At 38.8% G+C, this 26,063-nt stretch overlaps 1 protein-coding gene across 1 annotated transcript; it reads right to left on the reverse strand.

Annotated features, from left to right (window-relative positions):
• Positions 1-26,044, reverse strand: LOC122562572 (D-amino-acid oxidase). The gene is made up of 11 exons (XM_043715527.2): positions 25,909-26,044; positions 21,261-21,478; positions 19,077-19,191; positions 18,462-18,538; positions 17,120-17,185; positions 15,287-15,341; positions 15,046-15,147; positions 14,141-14,223; positions 8,760-8,877; positions 8,540-8,638; positions 1-3,378 (listed from the first exon to the last, which is right to left on the reverse strand). Exons 2-11 carry the CDS (start codon positions 21,452-21,454, stop codon positions 3,253-3,255), a joined length of 1,035 nt encoding a protein of 344 aa, XP_043571462.1. The 5' UTR covers positions 21,455-21,478; positions 25,909-26,044; the 3' UTR covers positions 1-3,252.
• Positions 26,045-26,063: the final 19 nt, after the last annotated feature.

The following is a 26,063-nucleotide window of genomic DNA, read 5'->3' on the forward strand; positions in this document are numbered from 1 at the left end:
TTGCAATATGAAAAGATAATTTTATTAAATAAAGAATCTTTTTGTATTTCATTTACAATTTATTGAGATCTTTTGTAAAGAATTTTAAAATTTCTATAGGTGAGCAATTTAAGTGAATAAATTCATTATTCCACATTAGTATATTAATGATATCAACTCACAACAATTTTGTTGCAAAGAACAATATTATATTACACTATTCTGTTTGGCGGAGTCAATTATGTTTAACAGATTAGTTACTTTTGTCAAAAGAACTCTTGTCAATTCATTCCATGTTGCTAATGTGATGATATAATAACATAACATCAACGAGCCACTGGCCTCACTCTTCATTCTTTCACGTTCTGATAGTATGAAGGTTGTGTACTTTTTAGATTTAATATAACAATTACAATAATGCTTTGTGAAAAATCAAAAGTGCAGTATGAATATATTTTTGAGCTGTATTTTCATGAAGTTTTTTTTGAAGTCAGTAATTTCTAAACCTAAATTTGTCTTATTATTTGTATTTAGTTCACTAAATACATTCAAGGTGTTTTCAACATTTAAGTAATTATTGACTGGATGGATTATTTTCAATTATTGCAGATCCCATTATAAAAACATTTTATTTCTACTTGGTAAGATTCAATTAAAAAACTTAAAGCCACAGAACCATAAGAGTTGTACTGCAGAGAAAGACCCTTTGGTCCAGCTTGTCCTTGTCGACCAGATTTTGTAAATTAATCTCATCCCATTTGCCAGAATTTGGCCCAAATCTCTTGAAACCCCTCCTATTCATGTTTCCAGCCAGATGCCTTTTAAATGTTGTAATTGTGCCAGCCTCCACTATCTCCTCTGGTAGCTCATTCAATAGACACACCACCTCTATGTGAAAGTGTTGTCTCTTTATATCTTTCCCCTCTCACCTTAAACCCATGCCCTCTAGTTTTGGACACCCCTACTCTAGGAAAAGGATCTTGGCTATTCACCCTATCTATGCCCCTCATGATTTTATAAATCTCGAAAAAGTTACCACTCAGCCTCTGACGCTCCAGCGTATTCAGCCTCTCGCTATAGCTCAAATCCTCCACCTCTTGCAATAGCCTTGTAAATCTTTTCTGAATCCTTGCAAGTTTCACAACATTTTTCCTATAGCCGAGAGATGAGAATTTAATGCAGCATTCCAAAAATGGCCACCAATGTCTTGTACAGCCACAACTCCTATATTAAACCTGTTGGACTATAACCTGGTGTTGTGTGATTTTTAACTCCTATATTCAATATACTGACCAATAAAGGCAAGTATACTTTCACTATCCTGTCAACCTACGACTCCAGCTTCAAGGAACTATAAACCTGCATCCCAAGGTCTCTTTGTCTGGCAACACTCCCCAGAACCTTACCATTGATTGTATAAGTCCTACCCTGGATTTGCCTTACCAAAATGCAACACCTCACATTTAGATAAATTAAACTCCATCTGTCACTCCTCGGCCCAACTGATCAAGATCCTGTTCTACTCTGAGGTAACCTTCATTGTTCACTAGACCACCAATTTTGGCGTCATCTGCAAATTTACTAACCACACCTCCTGTATTCACATCCAAATCATTTCTCTTAATGACAAAAAGCAGACAAAAATAGCTTGATACTATGAAACACTGCAAATAAAACTCACAGTAGAACAATTTAAATGTAAAAAGTTCTGCAGCTGGTGAGATAATTCAGCTTATGATTAATGCTCATGTGTAAGCTGCAGATTTTTCTCTTTAAAAGAAATTGATTAACATGATTAAAGAATTAGGATACTAATTTTTTCTCCTGTCATTTGTCTGGACAATTTATCATGTCAGACCAAGACAAATTGGGATATCCGGACAGTTTAAAAAGAGCAGTGCTCTGGATCACCTGTCATGTCTGAAATGTAGACTGGAAAGAAAAAAAAATCAGCGTTTAAAAAAGTAAGGAACAAAATCACATTAATGTGAATTTGTACCACTGCACTGGGCCACAAAACGATTAACACAGTGATTCCCTACTACAAATTTCCAAAGTTCACCAGCGAGTATCTGGCATGAATTATGTGTACATTTAGCAATAATTTTCAAGTGCTGAAATGGGGTCACAGTGGGAGAAAGCTTGGGAAGCACTATGTTAATGATTTAAAGTTTATTTTCATAACATTTGGGGGTATTAAGTGCTAAAGCCTTTCCATTTTATACTTTAAAAATCTGTCTCATTGAACCTTTTAAATGGTTTTGTGAACAGGGGTTTCTTTTTCTTAAACAACTGTGAATGGGGTTTTTTCTGAGTAGTCTTACACTTGACATTGTTACTATATGGTTCACTGGTTCTGCCCACAGTGCATATTTGGTAAACGAGCAGAGAAAGATGGTGGGTTTGCATGAAGGGGTTGGGTAGAACAGGAATAGGCACTGAGGCAGTAAGGGGCCAGGAAGTTGTGTGGCAACATGAGATGGCACTAATGGAGGAGAATGGAAGGCATAGAAGTAGCACAGGTAAAACCTTTTGAAAAGATTCCTGAATCCAGTCTATTGCTCTTGACACCTCCTCCAGAACCTGGCCCAATTCCATGAAAATTGCATGTGCTAGGAGATGCCTATCCTCATACAGGGGTGCAATGGCCTAGTGGTTTTATCTTTAGATTATTAATGCAGAAACTCAGCTAATGTTCCAGGGACCTGGGTTTAAATTGCATCACAGCAGATGGTGGAATTGAATTCAATAGGGAAACAGATAGCTGGAATTAAGGATCTACTGATAACTGTGAAACCATTGCTAATTATTGAAAAACCCATCTGACTCACTAATGTCCTTCAGGGAAGGAAGTCCACTATCATCACCTGGTATGGCGTACATGTGACTCCTCTCCCACAGCAATGTGTTTGACTCTCAACTCCCCCCTGAAATGGCCTAGCAAGTCACTCCATTCAAGGACAGGTAGGGACAGGCAATTACTACTGGCCAGCTAGTGACGCCCACGTTGCATGAGTGAATAATTAAGAAAAAAATAAAATGCAGGGTATGGGTTCACTACCCACAACAATATCCTGTGCCAGTGAAATTTGGAAGTGCCAAGAATGGGGGCAGAATCAGTCTGTCATTTTCAAATATCTTGGGAGGCTTTCCAATTCATGAAAATCTGGATTAACGAGGAGAAGTTTCTACTTGTTTTGGGGCCATTTATCATCATCATTTGAAAAAGCAGAAGTGACAGCAAGGCAGACAGGTAAGTGTGGCTTTGAATCATTACAACCGGGATCTCCAGCTTGGTTTCTTCTCTTGAAGGATCCTTCCAAAGATGCTTGCTACTTCCATGGCACAGCCCCAATGAATAGTCAGACCATAACCCCCATGACCATAGTTGTGAATCACCTACAAGATCAAGAGACCATGATTAAACTGGAAGATTCTGGCCCTTCTATGCATCAAATCAAAAATATATGATTGGAGATCAACAAATTAGATACTGAAAATAAAAAGAATGGCAAGCTGGAAATTAACAAAACAACAGAAGATGCATACATATATTTGACCATACATTTAGGTGACATAGGTTAAAATTCTGATGTAGTCTCCCTTCCGTTTTAAAGTTTAATTGTGGTTCCTTTTTTTCAGGTTATGATGGTCCCACTTCTGACTTCCACTACTTTTGAATTTATGAAATGCATGCTGCTATATTCTTCAGTGTTCCTCTTTGGCAAAACCTGGTCAAAATAATTTAAGTTGCAGGTGCCTATTCAGAGTGCTATTTCAGCAATGTACACCAAAAGAAAATCATCTTGAGGCACAACCAAAATAACTCAAAGCAGTTGCGGGCATCACCGCCACAGTTTCCTTGTCTATGCCTTAAGAATTATGGATCACACGAAGGCTCAGAGATAATGTTCTAAGACTAGTGGATGGATTGCAATTGTCTGGAATCAGAAGGAGCATTCACCTCTGCAAAAAAAAAATTATTTTACCCACTGCAAGCTCTGACTAAAACAGATGAACTGAGGAGTCCATGTCTACAAAGAGTGCAGGAATCTCATTTCAATATGAAAATGAGCCTGCATCCATTTCAGACAGAGTCTAAAACACCAGTTTAGCAGTGGCTTCAACTGCCATGAAAAATCAGGTATGGGAGTCTGCACTACCAAATATGCCACTGTGCCTAATTCAAGCCCATAATACAAGTACATGATAATTAACTTTATATACTATTTTATTTTGTTTTGTGGAAATTCTGGCAAGTATTTGTTCATGAAGTAATCTAATTTTACCAGAAGATGGTGATGTTATATTTTATCATGGTGAACACTGCTGAAATGGCCAGTCATTTACGTATGTAATTTAAACTAAAGACCTCTTTCTGAATAGCTTGCAGGACGATCAAATCTGATGAAATAAAACAAGGGACACTTCAATCAGGAGATGGACAGGAAGGTCGAGTTGGGAGCCATGATCAAATTAGCCATGATCATATTGAATGGTCAACAGGCTGAATGGGCTGAAATTCTCCTGTTTCTAACAATCACCCAGCGTGGGTACGGAATATTATTTAAGTGTTCCATATCCCTCACACATCCTTCTAAAACTTTATTAACTTAGTTTCTTCAACCAGCCTGTTGGAAAAATTACAAATGTTCTTTCTTGTCAGGAGCCTGCAGGGGAGTCTCTCAGCCAAAAGCTAACATCCCTATTAACTGATAAGGACACCAGATCTTTAAGCACAAATCTTTCATCACAGAAACACTGACTGATATTCTTTATTCCAATTACAAGAATTGCAGAATGATTTTAAAATTCAAAATCTTATGACGATGCTGTTAATTTAACAAGGTTACTTTGTCCTCAATTTTATTCAAGAGAGGTCGTAAAGGCAGAGGTGTCAAAATGTCTGGGCAAGAGCCTAATTTAACAACGAGAGGGGAGTGGCCAGTTTTCCCACTTCAGGATTTTTCTAGTTTGGTTTAGCTGTAACAGTAAGAAGCTGCTGCAGTGGAGAAAGGTTCCAAGCTTCAGCAGATGGTTCCTGACTGGCTTTTTCTCTGATGTCTCTTTGGAAGTGTTTTCCTCATCCTGTAAAAACTGATATCTGAATTTACCTATTGCCAAGGAATGTGTTTATGGGATGTTGCAGGAATTGGAACAGTTGCTCAGTTAAGTTGTTATATTAAGTTAGTTGAGTTTTCAACTAGTTAAGTTATTCTAAATTCTGTTTTGCTTAAAACCAAGTGGGTTGACCAGCTGCATCACTCCTGGAATGTCCACCGCACACCTACCTTTAAAATAAAAAATTAGGGTCTAGGCTAGCTTCTTAAAATATTTTGAGGGGGTCTGGCCTGATGCATAACATGTACAACCTCTAAAAGTGTTCTTCATTTCCAAAGGAAAGCAAATTCACTTGAATCTTTGCATTGCCTTTTATACCGTGGTTCTAAGATCAGGAAACCGAGATTGAGATTGTTCTCCCGGGGACAGTTTCAGGACCTGGAAACAGTCACTTTTAATTTTGCTTCTGGCAGTGAATTAATGACCAAAGACCAGGTTCTCAATCTAATTAAGGATGGTGGGTGAGCTCACAAAGCTGGAGGGGTATTTAGAGGCTACCAGCTTGAAAGGAGCAGTTGGCTACAATAGTAGTAAGAGAGGGACCCCTTCAACATGGAGGCAACATCTCCAACACTTTGTAGCTTTAGATGAAAATATAGATTTAGCAGCAGGGTGATCACTGTGGGTTGAGCAGTGCTGGGTAGATGGGAACCTTTCTTCAAGGCTTCTCCCTGACTCAGAAGGCAGAGATTTTTTTTAGGATTTTCTGGAGCATTGGTCTCCTGGCATGCTGCTGAAAAACTGTCTCCACCTAAATTGGGTTCCACCCAATGTAAATTGCAAATTGTAATCTTACTAAGTCTGCTCAGCACTTTGCAGAGTAACCATCTGGTCCCCAAACACATCTCTGCAAAATTGAGTTGAGATAACACTCATACAAAGACCAGCAAGTCCTTTTTTGCTCCTGCCTACTTCTGAATCCAACTTTGACTTGCGTACTTACTTTTCAAGCTTTAAGAGTATTGATCAGGGTGAATTTGCAATGGAATGATGAAATTCCCACTCCACTGTCATCAGAATTAAGTAGCATTGCACCTAACCTACAATAATTAGGGAAAGTTTCAAGTTAATTTAGTGGGATCGATGGCTGTGTCACATTTCTCCTTATAATGATCAGCTTGTACCACTGTTGCCCATAAATCAGATGACTGCAGCACAAACTCCATTACAAGATTTGAACATGTAATCTAGGCTAATACTTCAGTGTAGGTCTGAGGGTATGCGGTCTTTTCAGAGAAGCTTACTTGCAGATAATAGTGTAGAAATTCCTTGGGTGCTGGGGTAAGACAGCTGATATCAGATCAATGGAATAATGATATTGAGTCCCATTGCATCAATGGAATTTAATATAAAGCTCTGTATATAACAGACAGCTAAATCCACACTTGCCTTATTCAGATTAAAGAAAAAACTTGCTTGACACTGTTTGAAGAAAGCAGACATTTTGGTCAACACCATTTAAAACCAATTAATTGATCAGTGATCTCTTGGCATTTTGTGACACCTTGCCATAAGCAAATAAAATGTCATGTTTGCAAACAAAACTATAACTCATAAGTAATTCATTGTCTTTGAATTGCTTTTGGTGCTTCGGGAAGTGTGTATGTGTTTGCGGTTGTTTATCATGGGTTTATTTGCATTTATTATGTTATATAAACAGAGAGCTAGGTTTCACCTCTTTCTAATTTTTTTTGTTATTATCACAGGCCCCATGGTGAGTAGCGTTTAGTGATCAGATGATTTGGTAAATGTAAAAGAAAGGTCAGCTAGTTTTCTTGAGTCAGGGAGGCACCACAGGGGTTATGGTATACAATTTCTCTCATCTATGCTGTTTTCATTTGTCCTCTTTTCTTATTGTTACACTTGCAATTTGTTCACGAAGTGATTTGTAAATTTAGTGGTAGATTTCTATGGATACACTGCCCCTGGTGGTCAGCATTTATTGTGTGTTAATTCAGTGTTTTGGTAATTTTGTAAAACAAAAAAAAAGGCGAAATAGATTAGATTCCCTACAATGTGGCAACAGGCCCTTCGGTTCAACAAGTCCACACCGACCCTCCGAAGAGCAACCCACCCTGACTAATGCACCTAACACTAAGGAAAATTGAGCATGGCCAATTCACCTGACCAGCACATCTTTGGACAGTGGGAGGAAACCAGAGCACCCAGAGGAAACTCACACAGACACAGGGAGAACGTGCAAACTCCACACAGACACTTGCCCAAGGTGGGAATTGAACCCGGGTCTCTGGTGTTGTGAGGCAGTAGTGCTAACCACTAAGCCACTGCCCACAGAGCTAGGTTTCTCAGATAGATAGGCACCAAGGGCTGGAGTGAATAATTTGCTTCTCCAATGACATTTTGAATAAGTTTACCTCACTTCCTTTGTTTTTCCCCTTTCTCATTTTTGAATTTTAGTTCTTGTAACACTGTCACTGTTAAGCAGTACTTGTTATTGCCAGTTGAGTGACCTTTTACATTGGTTTCTCCCAAATGCAAGGGGGCGGGAGTGGCGTCAGCTGTGGCTTCTGGATAAAGGATCCAGGAGGAAGAGTCAGATACTGGTGTTTGTGGTCAATACAATAAAATTTAAAACAATCTCAAATTCTTTTGCTGCCTAATTCAACCCATGGATTTCAATCTGTTAAACAGTAAAGAGGATGAATGTTGAAGGTAATGGATGAGTGGCAAACAAGCAGACTACTTCATCTCTGGTCTCAAGCTTCTTGAGTGTAACTGGAATTGCAGCCAGCTGGATAAAGGAAGACAATTCCATCACATTCCTGGCTTGTGACTTAGAGTGACAAGAAATAAGTTAGTCCATGCAGAATTCATAATTTTTAACATTATCTTGTAGGCACCAAATTTATATGGTTGGTCCAATTTGGTTAATGGTCACCCCAAGATGTTGATAGTGGAGTATTTAGCCATGGTAAAGCCATTGAAAGGCAGGAGTTGGTTAGGTTCTCTCTAGTTGGAAACAGTCATTTCCTACCAATAGCAAATGTTACTTCCATCTTATCAGCCCAAGCCTGCATGTTCTGCAAGTCTTGCCCATATGGACATGGACTTCTTCAGGAATAATGAATGGTACTGAACATGGTGCAAGTATCAGCAAACATCCTTAATTCTGCCCTTGTGATGGGGGGGGGGGGGGGGGGGGTTAGGCCTAGTACACTACTCAGAGAAACTGCTGCAGTGATGTTCTGGGATAAGATAATTTACCTCTGGCAACCAGCAAAATCTTCCTTTGTGCTTGACATAATGCCAACTAGCACATAGTCTCACTGATTCAAATTCTGCTAGGACTCCTTGATGCCACACATGGTCAAATTTAAGCCAAGAGCAGATATTCTTGCCCCACCTCCAGAGTTTAAATCTCTTATCCATGTTTGGGCCATCACTCTTAAAATTTATTCTTTCTGTTTTGGTGTCATACCTCAAATTTCTTTGGCCCTGTATTAAAGACTTGTCGCTCTATTCGAATCCTGTTGCGGGTAGGTCGAAGTCCAGTCCAGTCTTCGACAATCTTGGCATTCTGAAAAAAATTATTTCCTTAATGAATTGACAGGCATTCATATAGATGGCTTCCACATTTTTATTATTCTCCACATGAATTCTGATTTCCAATATAGTGGAATAAAATGTTTAGAACCAACCTTCAGACTAGGTACAAGTTTGCATCCACCTTCCCACACTATGTTGTGGTCTTTGGGATCATTCTCCTCATTCCAATTCCCAAGTTGGAAGATTCCTCCCACAGTTACTAATTTGCTTCTAAAATTTAAAAAAACAGCAAAACTGACTGCAAGGCAATTTTCGAGTTGAAGATGGCACTCAACCTTGTGAAATGGCAATGGTTAAAATATTGGTTACCGTCGAGTATATACTTTCTAGTAAATGTTTTATTCCACTTTACAAATCACAGAACTCCAAGAACACTGAATATCTGGTTGCCCATATACAACTTTTCTCATCAAGTGCTCACCAAATTATCACCTGTTCTCTTGTTTCAATTAGTCTCTGCATCCTTGCTGGATCCTACTTGATAATTACAGATTTTCAAATCTTTTTGAAGTAAAATGCAGAGAGATTATATTACTGTTTGCTTTATTTAGTGCCCATTACAGTTCCAAACATCCTTTTTCTAGTATTTCTAATATTTTTGGAGCTTGCTCCTTTCTTCTGAAAACAAATAGCTACAATCTCAATGTGCAGTCTTTTTAAATTCATGCATTTTGGTTAATGCCAATCCATGGGTTTTGCTGCTGAATCCCTTTTTAAGAGTTTCTTCTAATATTATTGATAAGAAAAGTACCACATTGACCATCTCAACAAGAGTTTCTGCTGCTAGGTACTTCTCAGAACTCTTTTGATCTTTTTCGCTTCTCAAATTTTCGTCACTTTTCTAAAAGGGAAAATATAAACCCTCCTGTATTGGAGAACCCATCAGAGAGGTTGCATCAGTAAGATAAATAAGATTTCATATTCCTGGCATCTTTCAATTATGGAAATTTCAATATACAATGCTGCAACTTAATTTTTTTTAAGAAAACTTTCATTCACTTGAATAATATCATTTGCATGAGGTTTTCATTACTATACTTAACTAAAAATAAACTGTCATCTTGCCTTGTTTGGATGTTGAACTATTTCAGCTCCCAATTAGTCTTTGCAATTATGACAGTTCAGTTGTGAAAGCCGCTGCATCTTTTTGAGGCACTACTTTGACTAACTGCAATGGGGCTAACATTTTCTAAATAAGATTGCTGATGCTGAGCGACACTTGATCATTCTGCCTGATAGCCAGTCCGTGTACTTAAAAGCCATTGAAGTCTGACTTTAAATTTTGAATTCTGTTTTCAGCCCTTTTATGACAAAGTTTACAAATTCAATGCTCTCACACCATAGAGTATAGAGCATGAAAACAGACCTTTTGGTCCAACTCATCTGCATCAACCAGACATCCCAATCCGACCTAGTCCTATTTGCCAGCATTTGGACCATATCCATCTAAATCCTTCCTATTCGCATATACATATCGATGCCTTTTAAAATGTTCTTATCGTACTCACCTCCAACATTTCCTCTGACAGCTCGTTCCAGACATGCAACTCCCTCTGCTCAAAACTTTACCCCTCAGGTCCCTTTTAAATCTTTCCCCTCTCACTTTCAAACTATGACCTCTAATTTTGGACTCCCCTACTCTGGGGAAAAGATCATGGCTCTTCATGATTTGATACACCTCTATAAGGTCACACCTCAGTGTCTGACGCTCCAGGGAAAAACACCCAGTTCACTCAGCTTTTCCTGGTAGCTCAAGCCCTCCAGTCCTAGTAACATCCTTGTAAATCCTTTCAAGCTTAACAACATTCATCCTATAGAAGGGCAAACAAATTATCTGCAGAAATGCAAAAGTGGCCTCACTAATGTCCTGTAAAACCACAACATGACATCCGGACTCCTACACTCAATGTTATGACCGAGGAAGGCAAGCTTGCCAAACACCTTCTTCAACACCCTGTCTACGTGTGACTCCACTTTTAAGAAATTATGCACCTGTAACCCTAGGTCTCTTTGTTCACCAAAACATCCCAGGGACCCACCATTTACTGGTGTAAGTCCTGTCCTAGTTTGCCTTACCAAAATGCAACAGCTCACATTTATCTAAATTAAACTCCATCTGCCATTCCTCAGCCCACCTGATCAAGGTCCCATTGTACTCTGAGATATAGGTCCATTACTGTCCATCACACCACCTATTATGGTGTCATCTGCAAACCGACTAAACATACCTCCTACATTCACATCCAAATCATTTACATAAATGACAAAAAGCAGACAAAATAAAAAATTGAACATCCATTATAAAGGTTCCTGAAAGCTGCCCTTCATGGTGCCAGTAAATCATGATAGGGTCTAGTTTCAACTGAAGACAACTGGATTTTAATAAGACAGTCCTTACTGGGGAGTCTATAGAGTCTACCAGACTCTATAGATAGCATTTAGGTCATGTATGAATTCACTTAACTTAATGTCCGTTTTGCATAGGATTCCTCTTTAGAAAGGTGAAGAACTCTTCCCTTTTAAGCTGACCTCTCTGCAGAAATGCAGCTTTAATGTCAATTGACCCCATATCTAAACATCTGTTTTCCATAAAACCAAGAAAACTTTAAAAATTGTTGGGTGAAATTTAGGTCAATCTATTCTTCTATCTTGGTGCCCCAACTTACCTTCAAAATATCATGACGCTATCCTTGCTTTAAACTTACATGTCTGTAATGATATACCTATTCCTCTATGTCCTGTTTGCTATGTGCCACGTCTGTCACAGACAAAAAGTTCTCCCTGCTTTGCAATTTTTGCTCTTTGGCAGCTTTTATTCATTTGTCTACTAATTGGTGTCTCTAATCAGACAAATTGCCAAATGCAAAGGTTTGATCCTCATAGCTTGCAACTTATCGTCGAAAGGTACCTGGTTCCTTTACAAGTTCTTTAGAAAATGCATATTCATAATCCATACGCAGCAACTTTTAAAAGTATGCCCAACCTGTTTCCCATACTGTACAATTATTATCATCTCTACAATAACCTTTCTCTTCCCCACCATCTGCCTCCAACCTGATATCTCCCACTCATGCCAGCCTACCTTAAACACATAACGACTTACCTGGTCCCTTGCCACCTTTTGCCCTGGCAACTTGCCTGACCTGTCACTTTACCTACCTAACACCCTACCTCATCACCTTAAGCTCACACCAACTTATGTACTTATCCTTTCACAGAAGCTATGAAAAAAGGGGGCATTGATTGCCTTCTGATATTCCTTCTGTTACGAGTGAGCTTTAGAATGGAAGTACAGTTCAGCATTTCTGAAGGAACCATAAATTGGCATCTCTTGTCCGGAATGTGAAGCTCTGTTGTTCATAGAGTTATAGAGCTGTACAGCATGAAAACAGACCCTTCAAACCAACTCATACGTGCAGACCAGTTATCCCAAATTAATCTAGTCCCATTTGCCAGTCATTGGCCCATATCCCTCTAAACCCTTCCAATTCATATATCTATCCAGATACCTTTTAAATATTGTAATTATACCAGCCTCCACCACTTACTCAGGCAATTCATTTCATACATGCGCCACCTTCTGCATGAAAAAGTTGTCCTTTAGGTCCCTTTTAAATCTTTCCCCTCTCACCTTAAATCTATGCCCTCTAGTTTTAGACTTCCCTACCCTGGGGAAAAGACCTTGGCTATTCAATCTATCTATGCCTCTCACAATTATATAAATTTCTACAAGGTCACCCTCAGCCTCTGACCCTCCAGGGAAAATAGCCCCAAAAAAGAAGTGAAGTGACAATCTGCATGTGATTGTCACTTCTCAGAAAATCTAACCCATTATGCTCAAATTTGCACCATATCTCTAAATTCATAATTACCAAATTATCCTCTTTATCAATGAGAAATTTTGTCATTCATTCAAATGTGGCCTCTTTCCATTATGCTATCCACAATTGTTTTCTAATCTTACTAAGTATTATCATTGACTGACAAAATCTGGTTGCCAAATCTACAAAAGTATAAAATGAAAATATGTTTTCTTCATTTCAACCTTTTAAAATCCATAAAACCGAACCTCAAGTTGCAAATATTTACTGCTGATGCATTTGCCCTGGATCACACAGGCATCCAGTAGCTCCATATCCTGAAATCACAGCACATTATAAGTTCATAAGATATTGTAGCAGAATTAGGCCATTCAGCCCATTGAACCTGCTCCACTATTCGATCATGGCTGATATGCTCCTCAACCCCATTTTACTGCCTTCTCTTCACATCCCTTCAACCCATTATCAATTAAAAGTCTGTCTAACTCCTTTTTAAATTTACTCACTGTCCCAGCATCCACCATACTTTGGGGTAGCAAATTCCACAGATGCACAACCCTTTGGAAGAAGCAGTTTCTCAACTCTGTTTTAAATTTGCTATCCTTTACCCTAAGATGATGACCTCTGATCTTAGGATGCCCCACAAGAGGAAGCATCCTCTCCACATCTATTTTACCACACCTTTTATCATCTTGAAATCCTCAATTTGATCTCCCCTCATTCTTTTAATTTCACAGAATATAGGCCGAAACTGTTCATTCCTTGCCTTGCCATCTTTAATCATCATTTATAGTTAAGATCCCTTCTCGAGTCAACAGATTTTATCATGGATAGAAACTTTATCAACACTTAACAGGACCTTACAAATACTAATAAATAACCCTTGTTTTTAGAAGAAAAAAAACACTCACCCAGCAATCATTTACCTGTTTCATTGTGACATCACACTTTGATGCTGTCTCTCAAATTGATCACTTCACAGACTGAGACCTTGCTCCAGTTAACTATTTAACTCTAATCCTCGTCACAAAAGTTTAGTTGATAGACAGTTCATTATTTGGGAAGCAACAAATCCTGAGTCTTTGTTCATCAAGTACCCCAGCTTTTCTGAAGGTTACACATGAACTACGAAAAGATACAATATAAAGAGTATTGATACTTTTCAGCAGGGAAAAAAGTTAAAGGTTGAAAGTTGCTGTTTTCATATTTCATAGCTTGATTGCATCCATCAACATCAGTACAGGGAAGGATAGATCAAAAAATTAAGAAGGGCTTATCCGGAATTGAAGGAAGACTGCTTTGTCATTACTTTATTCTGTGAACAAAATTCTTTCTGGATTAGCATCTTTATAGATCCAAGAATAACTAGCTTATAAAGCTCTCTGTCACAGCCCATTTTTAGCTATATATTCAAATAAAATGTTGAAAAATAAATGTAGGAGAAGAAGTAGAGCCGAGAGGGGAAGAAGGTCAGAAATAATCAAAATCAATAATCATGTTGTCCAAAGGAAAAAAAGCAAGGAAAAATTCAAGAGGACCGACTATCAGAACATTTATTTATTTTTTTCATTCAGACAAACTGCTCCCTTATTAAGGTTCATAATAGTTACCATTGTAGCTATCAGTCCTTTAAATGGTTTGTTTATACTTACCCTGGTATAATATATGGTTTGGAATAAATTCCAGCCCTCTGATCATGTGAAATAATGAAGTGCTTTATCCATGGTGCATAAACCTGAAGATTTTAAATAGATGTGAGATTAAATGACTAAAATATTAGCTAACCTGAAACAAGTGAAAAATATTGTATAACTGTATTTTAAATATATTGGGAGCAATACTAGGACTATGGTAAATTATTTGCCAAATTATTACTACTATACATGAAAATAGCAATCTAATATTCAGATATTTTCAGCAGTGTTAATGCAGGATACATTTTTACTCAGTTTTAAAATGGTATTTCTGTGGAATAAAATTCCAATTAACCCAACTGTAGTGGGTGAATTCAAGTAAATTAAACTGCAAAAGGAATATTTTGCTAGCACGGTTTCCCATGCACCAGGTGGTTTCAGATCAGCATTTATGCCAATACAGATTTGGCACTCCCATTGCTTTCGGTAAAGACAGTCTGATATATATTCTGTTAGTGCTAACTTGCACATTAACACAACTATCACACATAGTGTATTAAGTGCAAGGGTGTTAGACACCAAAGAATTCATGGAAACTCAGCATTCTAGTTACAGATACATATTGAGAAATGTCTTCGTGAAAGCTTTTGAAAAGACTTCACAGTGGTACAAACTTGATTAAAGACAAAACAACTGCAGATGCTTTGTCCTGATGCTGCCTGGCTTGCTGTGTTCTTCTAGCCTCCTGCTTGGCAACCTTGGAATCCAGCATCTGCAGTTTTTTTGTCTCTAAGTGAAAAAAGTGCTCTTTTGGCACTCACTTGGTATTTGTTGTGAAGAATTAATGAAATGGGAAAAGAAGAATGATCACTTATTCTTCTGATTCCCCCAGTGATTATAAGACGTAAAGTAAACTCACTCACCTTTATGATCTGTCCTCGAGCAGGTATCAGTTCTGGGTCTGGCTGCAGCTCTTGTGCTCGAATGCCCGTACAATTCACTACCACATCAAAATCTGGAGATAACTACCAAAGATACTTTGTTTTATACATGTATGTGTAAGAATACACTAATATCCCAAAACATAGATATACAAGCAGCATAATGATGCATAGAAATGTATCTCAGAGATTATATGTCATAAAACCAATCAATCAAGAATACCTCCTGGAAGGAATGTATTTTCTTTTGGACAAACCGGACTCCGTGTTCTTTTAACCTTAAATAAACAAAAAATGCCTGTGAAGTTTGTCACTGGAATCCCTACCATCACTTCAAATTGTATTTCTATGTATTTATAGAATATCTACAGTACAGGAATAAACTTTACGCTATCTCTACTAAAAAGTAACCATCTCATATTTTCTTTGTTATTCAATGCTTTCTAGCTGCAATAGGACTCATGAGAAATCACTGTTGAAGGCACTACAGTCACTGAACAAAGAACAAAACAGCACAGGAACAGGCCCTTCAGCCCTGCAAGCCAGCGCCAACAAACTTTGCCCTTCCATAGTAAAACTATTTTCACGTATAGTATCTATATCCCCCTATTTCCTTCATATTCATGTATTTGTCCAGGTGTTTCTTGAATGCTGCTTTTGTGTCTGCTTCCACTACCTCCTCTGGCAGCACATTCCAGGCACTCATCATACTTTGTGTGAAAAACTTGCCTCACACATCTCTTTTAAACTCCCCCACCCACCCACCTTGAACCAGTGTCCCCTAGTAATTGACTCCTCCAGCCTAGAAAAAAGACTCATACTTTCCCACTCTATCCATGCCATTCACAATCTTATAATCTTCTATCAAGTCACCTCCTGCCTTCCCATGAAAACAAACCCAGTCTACCCAAACTTTCTTCATAGCCAAAAGCCCCCATACAAGGCAATATCCTCGTAAACTGTTTCTGCATTCTCTACAAAGCATCCGTATCCTTCAGGTAGTGTGGTCACCAGAACTGCGTGCAATATTCCAAGTGTGCCCTAACTGAAGTTCTAAAAAGCTGCAGTATAACTTGCCTATCCTCATATTCAATGCCTCTTCCAGTGAAGGCAAGCATGCCACAGGTCTTTTTTAAAAAAAATTACTTTATCTACCTGTACCACCCCCTTCAGTGATTTGTGGACCTGTACACCCAGATCCCTCTGCATATCAATACTCCTAAAGGTTCTGCCATTCACTGTATAATTTCCACCTGTACTTGATTTTCCAAAATGCATCACCTCACATTTGTGTGGATTTAACTCCATCTGCCACTTTTCTGCCCATGTCTCCAACTGATCTACATCCTGCTGTATCCTCTGATAATCCTCCTCATTATCCACAACTTCACCAATCTTTGTATTGTCCACAAACTAAGTAGACCAGCCACATTTTCCTCTAAATAATTTATATAGACAGCAGAGGTCCCAGCACTGGTCCCTGTGGAACACCAGTAGTCTGGACCCTTCATCCCAAAAAGCATCCTTCCACCTCTACTCTCTGTCTCCTATGACCAAGCCAGTTCTGTATCCATCTTTCCAGCACGCCCCGATACCATGTGACTTCACCTTTTGTGCCAGTCTGCCATGAGGGGCCTTGTCAAAGCTTTACTGAAGTTCATGCAGACAACATCAAGCACTTATCCCTCAATTATCTTCGTCACCTGCTCAAAAAACACAATCAAATTTATGAGGCATGACATTCCTCATAAAATACCATGTTGTCTATTGTTAATGTCTAATTGCATATAGATCTTGTTCCTGAGAATCGTTTCCAATAATTTCCCTACCACTAATGTGAGGCTTATAGACAGTTAATCTTGGGCCTTTACGGCAGTGGCTCCCAATTCAGAAACGGGATAGAAGAATTCTCCATTAGATAAAACCTTAAATGAAGGCTTAATTTTATTTTGCGGCATGTACCGTTGTCCTCAAAATAACTGAGATCCTCAAGCATGAATTGAAAGCTGGTTAAATATGAGCAGAAATAATATGGATAAAAAGGATTATTTCTTACCTCTCCATCAACCATGGTAAGTAGCTCTTTCCCTCCAACATTAGTGCAGTGTTAAACCACCCATAGCTGCAAAACAGAGAACATCCCGAAGTGAGAAGCTGATTTGCTGGTTTTAGGGTCGGTCCAAAACCCAGTGGTGGGCAAGATTTATTCAGTATATGAAACTGTAGACCCATGATTTATGAAACTTTTGCAATTTCATTACATGTAGGAAACAGAGGACATGGTTCCTCAACTTGTTTCACTGTATTTTATTTTGTAGTGAGACACTAAACTCACATGTTTAAAATGACATGTATAATTTTAGGAAGAATGCCACATTCAAATCCCTCCATGTCTTCATTCCTCTTCATGTAATCTCTTCCTGCCCTAAAGCTCTTGGAGATTTCAGTGCCTTTACAGCTGGTGTCATGTACATGCCCAATTTCCACCACTCACCGCTGTTCTGGTCCTGACTGCTGAAATTCAATTTCTAAAACTCTCTGCATAGAGACTACTTCCCTCTTGCTGAATATTCTACTTAAATCTTAGCTCTTTGGCTAATGTTTTTGGACCATTTACTCTAAGACAGAGTTTATGCTTCAAGTCCTATGACCTTTTTGTTTTAGAACTTATTGCATCCAGGAAAAAGTTGCATTTAAGTTGATGAATGGTAGGTGGTTTAGAGCAGTATCTAGGAGAACACTTCTTTACCTATGACTACTAACAGGATATAGCAGGAGGATTAATTATTAAGCTTTGTATTTTGTCTTATAATAAATAAGTCCTAGTTTCAAAAGTACTAAAGCCAAAAAGTACTGATAGTTTAACGTTTAATGAAGAGGGAGCACAATTTTGCACGTAGCTGATTACTCTGGTCTGTTCAGATAAGAAAGGGCCCAAAATACAAATTAATTTCTCCTCTGAAAACATATGCCTTAAAAACATTGAATTGAATGGGAACTCAGGCACAGTGGCTGCAAATTACTGTTCCTTAAAGGAGTAGCTGCTGCATCACCTGTTCCAACTATGATAATGACCAATCTACATGAATAGGAGTTTAGCACTATCAGCATGGTCAGCAGGTAGGTGTTTGGAAAAAGGGTCATTGATAATCCTACACAGTACAAAATTGAAAATGAGTATTGCTAACTTGGATTAATAGTTTTAACTTTCATTGCTGATCAGCTGCACTAAAAGATTGTCCACCTGGAGTTCAAACCAATGTCCATGGATAAATTAGAGATAAGACCATAAGACATAGGAGCAGAAGTAACTTTAGATTCAACTTCTGCATTCCAGGAACACACTAATATCACTATCTGCAAAAACATTTTAGGATGGTTTTAGGGAAAATAAATACCTAAATCCAGGAAACAATTTAAGTTCTTCTTCTGTCAAATGTCTAAACCCCAAAACAGCATCTTTCCAGGATGGGTCCTGTGAAGAAAAGTGAAGAAAAATGAATAAAGAATGTAAGATTAATTTTCCTCAAGTCCTGAAATGTTACAATCACACAAATTAATATTTGTTTCCTTACCATAATCTCAATTGATAACAGATAGTGTGAGTATTGATAAACAAAACTATATTCCATTAGGCTATGTTTCCATTTACCTAGCTTTCTGAGATTAGTGGTCATTGAGACAGGTTCACTGACATTTAGAATGATGTAGGTGTAAAATGATATTAAGACGGAGCCAATACGTTTCCTGTATGAGCTTAGATCAATACTCATAGTTAGAAAGAGCAGGTTGCTGTGTACTGAGTGTGTCCTTGGTGCTGTGAGGCAGCAGTGCTACCACCATTAAAATTGAGAAGTTAAATCTCAAGAAATAGAAAGAACACATATCCACAAAGATTATGTTCACTAATCCTTCATGATACATAACAGAAATACAATTACAAGGCTGCAAAGAGCACAGTGGGAAGACAATTGTTTTAATTAAACATGTTCATATTTGGAATAAATAGTTACCGGCAGTGGTTCTTTGAAGATGTTGTATCCAGACTGCAAAAACAAGCCCATCTCATTGGCATCAGGTGAATTCACAAACTTCAGAAGGTATTCAAATGTTTCCTTGTTCCATTTGCTGCAGTTACAACAAAAGGAAATATGACACAATCCATGGTTACACTCAAGCAATGTCGTAAGTAAATGTTTACCAACTGTAGAACATTTCAATAGAGTAAAAGAGAAAAAAAATGAAGTAAATATTAAATTACTATTACAGCATATTATTCAAATTACCATAGGGACCACAGCTACATTTATACAATAGCGCCAAGATCAAGGGGTGGATTTCACAGCACCCTAACCTCTCCCTTTCCTAAGCTAAAAACCCATTGCCACTGTGCTAAGATGAAGTGGAGCTGACCCATAACAATAACACTGTACAAGAACCTTAATAAGGGAAGTGTGAGACTTTCACTCATCAGGGAAAGGAAGTTCCATCTTAGCACCCCATCAATCTGATTGGTTTTGCCTCAGGAGAACCAGAAGAGAATAGTCATCACTAGGCCCACAAGCAGTTCCCAGGAAGATAATGCAATTCCAGAAGTTTCCAGGCATGGCTGGGAGACTCACTGAGGAGAGGGTGGAAAGAATCACGCATGATGGATGAGGGGACAAAGGCAGTGCACCATTTTGGGAGAGGAGGACGGGGGGGTACAGGTTAAGCAAACTGCCAAAAATAATGTTTTCCTTCCTGCCTGTCATTAATCTGTGCAGTGAAAACTCCCAGTTGGTCACCTTCCATCTGTCTTCATCCCCCCACAGACTGAAATATTTTAGTGTGGATCAAAAAAGGCCCTTGGTGGCAGTTAATTGTCCACTTAAAGGCCTCGATAAGCTGAAAGACAGGCAGACACCAGGTTGGCAACCCATTTGATTTACATTCCCCCATCCCTGACTTCAAATACACCGGTGGGGCTATAGTTCACTATCAGTTCTATTCTACTGCAGTTATTGAGTATAAGTGTAAACTGCTACAGGTGCACAATTCCATATCCGAAATGTTTGGTTGGGACCAGCTGGTTTTCGGAATTCTGAAATTCGAAAAATTCTGAATAAGTGACAGTTTGATGGTGAAATTTGAAAAAAATCTTACCGGAGGAGCAGATTCCCCGAGTAAAACGGGCCTTGAGACAGAATTGAGGCCTGCTAGTGCTGGGTCACATTTCCCCCCCTCCACTACCACCACGTCGCATTTGAGTGACACGCATCGAGTGAGTGTCAACTTGGGTTAACTATTTGCAAGCCAAACAACCTTGGTAATGAGAAAAAACATTCACAAAAAAACCTTTGGACTTTGGAGCTTTTCGGATTTCGGATAAAGGGTTGTTTATCTGTACTAACTTTCTTTAAAGGACTTCAAAGCTCAAAGTGGAACACTGCAATATCACAATATGCAGCAATTCACTTAACCATGTAGTGTGACAACATGAGTTTATACTTTTTCTTCTTCAGATTTTCTTGGCTTGTCTGTGCACACACAGGAGAGACCACAAAGCCTATAAACTCACTAAATAAAGGCAGGTCAGTTAGAAGCACAGTTATAGCATAACAAAATATTATGTAGCTTACTGAAACTCATTTATGTACTACAATAAATCTCACATTATGGTACTTTTGGACTCAGTCTAGACCTTTCTGCAAAGAATATTTAGTTTAAGTTTTCTTTTCTAAAAAAACTTCTACTTCTTTCAAAGTAACAACAAGCCAAAACAATGGGGCTTTCCACCTCGCTAACTAATGAGTGATTAAGGTTTGGTTTGTCAGTCTGAGCTAGGCAGTAGTTACAGTTTTACACTTGAGCTTGGTGAATCTGAGCTTACAGAAAAAAAAACTGCTTGGATTGCTGCTCCTGCTCACTAGCCAGAAACCTCGGTAAGAAATGGGGAGGACAGAATTATACCTGGTTGCAAGGCTCAAAATAATAAGCCAATGATTATAATCACTCATTAATAATATTCAACCAGAAAGCTTCTGACACCAATGCAATTAAATCCTCACAACAGCCGAAATCTTTAGATAAAGAAAAAAGTAAAAATATAGGAAAACTAGTAAGTACTAAAACATAAAATAAAACTGCTGCATCATTTTTAATTGTCATGTAATGGAATGCATTTCAATTTCTGATTTCCTACTGCTTTCTCTTACATTTCCTCTGGGTTTTCTCGATCGAGCACATATGGTTGCCATAATCCTGCAGCTCCATCGCTTGTAGTATGTGGTGTAAACTGATCTGCGTAAACCACAATATTCAATGGTTTGACTACAGAGTGAAAACGTTCAAAGATGCATTGAGCTGTTGACAAACCAATCACACCAGCACCGATCACCGCAACTTGCATTTTCTTGTGTCGATCATCTAATGTCTGAAATAAAATAAATACAGACAGATCAAATAAAGTGTTCCAGCTGAGGTCTGATTTTAGTCTCTCGTGTTCAGAAAATAGCTTTTGACCTTTCCTTCTCCAATACAGTAATCATTATATGAATTATTAACCAACTTGTTTGCAAGGCCAATAACAGTCTCTGGCATAACATACTTTTAGATTAGATTATTGATTGTCATTTCAGTGCAGTAGTGAGGCATTGGTACAGAATCATAAATGAGGCTCACACTATTCTCTCAAGTAAGATCCCATGGCGTAATTTTGAAAAACAGTATAGCTTTTTTTATCCAAGAGATATTGTTGTCATGGGCAAGGTCAGCATTTGTTGCCCATCTCCAATCACTGCTTAAACTAAAATAAAAACAAAGCTGTAAATCTTAAAGTACTAGAAAAATTCAGCAGGTCTGGCAGCATAGTCCAGTGACCCTTTGTAACGGAGGTCTCTTCAGGTTCTTGTGATCCTTTGTCAGGCTCAATGGATTTGAAACGTTAACTCTGTTTTTCTCGCTACAGATGCTGTCAGACTTGCTGAGTTTCTCCAGCACTTTGTATTTTTACCTCTTGAACTAAGCAGCTTGCTAGGTCATTTCAGAGTGCAGTTAAAAGCCAATCACATTATTATGTAACAACAACAGAAATCGATGGAGAAACTTAACAGATCTGGCAACATCTGGGGAAAGAAGGCAGATAACGTTTTGAGTCCAGTGACCCTTCAGAATACATATGGCTGGATGTTTGGAATCACATGTAGGCCAAACTATGGCAGATTAAAATACATTAACGGACATCAGTGAATAAATGAGTCTTTATAACAATTAATGGGAGTTTCTAGTTCACTATTACTGAGACTAGTTTTGGGATTGAACCCCTGCCCCCAGAGCATTAGTTTGGGCATCAGGATTAATAGATTATTCTGTCTACATCTCTACTCATACTCATCTCTCCACCAACATCACAGATACATATCTGGTCATTATCACTGCTGCTTGTGGAACCTTGATGTGTGTAAAATAGCTGCTGTATTTTCTACAAAAGTACTTTATTTGCTGTAAAGTACTTTGGAACATTCTTTATATTATAGCTATATCAAAGTCTGCATGAAATGTACTATATAAATTCAAGCTAGATATCCATACTATATTATAAACAGGTTAATTACTAGAATTATGTTGTGTATTGAAAAACAAACTACTGTGAGCTAACAGAGTGCTGGAGAAACTCTAAAGAAGGGTTACTCCACCCAAAATGTTAACTCAGAGTCAGATGTACAGCATTGAAACAGACCCTTCGGTCCAACCGTCCATGCCGACCAGATATCCCAACCCAATCTAGTCCCACCTGCCAGCACCCGGCCCATATCCCTCCAAACCCTTCCTATTCATAAACCCATCCAAATGCCTCTTAAATGTTGCAATTGTACCAGCCTCCACCACTTCCTCTGGCAGCTCATTCCATACACATACTACCCTCTGCATGAAAAAATTGTCCCTTAGGTCTCTTTTATATCTTCCCCCTCTCACCCTAAACTTATGCCCTCTAGTTCTGTACTCCCCGATCCCAGTGAAGAGACTTTGTCTATTTATCCTATCCATGCCCCTCATAATTTTGTGAATCCCTATAAAGTCACCCCTCAGCCTCCGATGCTCCAGGGAAAACAGCCCCAGCCTGTTCAGCCTCTCCCTATAGCTCAAATCCTCCAACCCTGGCAATATCCTTGTACATCTAGTTTGAACCCTTTCAAGTTTCACAACATCTTTCTGATAGGAAGGAGACCAGAACTGCACGCAATATTCCAACAGTGGCCTAACCAATGTCGTGTACAGCTGCAACATGACCTCCCAACTCCTGTACTCAATACACTGACCAATAAAGGAAAGCATACCAAACACCTTTTTAACTATCCTATCTACCTGCGACCCCACTTTCAAGGAGCTATGAACCTGCACTCCAAGGTCTCTTTGTTCAGCAACACTCCCTAGGACCTTACCATTAAGTGTATAAGTCCTGCTAAGATTTGCTTTCCCAAAATGCAGCACCTTGCATTTGTCTGAATTAAACTCCATCTGCCACTTCTCAGCTCATTGGCCCATCTGGTCAAGATCCTGTTGTAATCTGAGGTAACCCTCTTCGTTATCCATTACACCTCCAATTTTGGTGTCATCTGCAAACTTACTAACTGCTCTCATCCAAATCATTTATGTAAATGACAAAAAGTAGAGGACCCAGCACCGATCCTTGTGGCACTCCACTGGTCACAGGCCTCCAGTCTGAAAAACAACCCTCCACAGCCACCCTCTGTCTACACAGATGCTGTCACATTTGCTGAGTTTCTCCAGAAAGAAAAACAGAAATTACTCTGGCAGGATCTGTAGAGAGAAAAACAGAATTGATATTTCAAGTCCAATGACCCTGACAAAGGATCCCAAGACCCTGTCCTCTTAATTTGCCTAGCAAACTGTTTTGTTCAAGGGTTGAAAACACAACGTGGCAAGTCCAGCAGCACTTAAAATCCAGAGAGCCTGACAAATGATCACAAGAAACTAAAGGATCCTAACTCCATGATAAAGGGTCACTGGACTCAAAATGTTAATTTCACATTTCTCTCTGCAGATGCTGCCAGACCTGCTGAGTTTCTCAAGAAATTAAAACAGAAATTGCTGGATAAACTCAGCAAGTCTGACAACATCTGTGGAGAGTGAAACAAGAGTTAATGTATCAAGTCTGGTATGACTTCTTCAGAACGAAGAGCTAAATTTGACTGTCCTCTCTCTGCTTGGGTTCCTGAAATTACTGGCTTGCATGTCACTGTGTAATTAGCTGCAAAGAGAAACAACTCACATTGTCTTTTCTCTCCATAGAGAAGGACCTCCTACCAGTGACACAGCTGAGATCCTGAATGTAATGTATAAGGATTTCAGGGCATGGCCAAGTATCTTATCACTGTGAAACAATGAATCTGTTTGGAACAGAAATCCTGGTTGAAACTGACTGGCTGGTTTTTCCAAGATCTTTTGTACATGTTTGTTAAATATCTGACAGCTTGCCAGATGGTGAAAGCATGTTGTAGTAAAGAATGCACAATGTAAAACTAGGGAACTCAACAGAGCATACCGTCACACTGCTGTGTTAACGCAACGTTATTCCAGTTACACCTCCTTCCTGGATTAAAAAAATCATACAACACCAGGTTATAGTCCAACAGGTTTGATTGGAAGCACACTAGCTTTCAGAGCACCTTCATCAGGTGGTTGTGGAGGACACAATTGTAAAACACACAATTTATAGCAAAAGTTCAGTGTGATGTAACTGAAATTATACATTGAAAAATACCTTGATTGTCTGTTGAGTCTTTCATCTGTTCAAATACTACGATAGTTTCACTTTTTTCACATGTAAATCACAAAACTTTTTTAAAAAAAGTTACTTCTCAGATTAACTGTAACAATTGGTGTTAGCTAGATAATATGTTGAAGGTGTTAGCCCCGTGTTCTCTGTCTGTGCAATGATGTTTAGATTGATTCTAATCTAAAAAGTGAGATAACGGAGTTTTACATGAATTTATATGAAAGACTCATGATGAAGGAGCGACACTCCGAAAGCTGGAGTGCTTCCAATTAAACTTGTTGGACTATAACCTTGCATTGTGTGATTTTTAACTTTGTACACCCCAGTCCAACACTGGCATCTCCAAATCATGACTTCTTCCTGGAGACTTTGTTTCTGTCTGTTTGATGCTTCTCAACCACAAAACTGAAAAAAAAATTTTTGTTAAGGGCTTCAAGGGACTTCAGGCCAATCCACATTTAACCAACCATTCTCGATATTCTGCTCAGTTTGACAGAGGTGACAAATTCAACACATCATATGAAGTGAGTGTGCAGCACAAAGTGTCAATGCTCAAAAATAAAGGACTGTCCATTTAACAAGAGGAGGACTTAGTTTTCCTAAAGGGAGTTAACAGTGTTTGAAACCTGTGAAAACAGAGTCCTTGAATATTTTTAAGCAGAGGTAATTAGATTCTTGATAAGGATCGGTTGGCACGTTAGTGGCGAGTAGGTAAGAATGAAGAGTTAGCAGGTTGGCCATGATCTTACTGAGTGTCAGAACAGAGACTCGTGCTCCTAATCCTAATATTTGCATAAATTTCAGTTCGTACGAGACAAGATTCTAAAACAATCAACACCGAATTTATGCATAAAGAACCCACAATGATGTGAACATAAAAAGGCGATTTGGTCTGTCTCCCAACGTTAACTAGCTACTCCTTTAGAAAGTTCAGACCCACATCTTCGCCATAATCCGCTCTTCCCTGGGCCATACCCTGTTCGGCAAGATTTCTCTGTCTTTTGTTTTGGGAAGACATACTGATTATAGACAAACAGGCTCACAAGAAGCGAAAACAAGATCACCTCCAAAGGACAGGAGGTATTTGATTCCCAGACCACTCTCCCTCAACCTCGTAGCCGACCATCTCACTTTCTTCCCGGGGGCCCATGCGCTTTTCTCGTTGGCGAGAGGGTGCGCGCTCTTCCCATGGGTGCACAGGCGGGCGGGCTCCCTTAGC

Source organism: Chiloscyllium plagiosum, unplaced genomic scaffold (assembly GCF_037043375.1).
Source record: "Chiloscyllium plagiosum isolate Xiang-an unplaced genomic scaffold, Cpla_swu_hap1 HiC_scaffold_24, whole genome shotgun sequence".
Taxonomy (NCBI): domain Eukaryota; kingdom Metazoa; phylum Chordata; class Chondrichthyes; order Orectolobiformes; family Hemiscylliidae; genus Chiloscyllium; species Chiloscyllium plagiosum.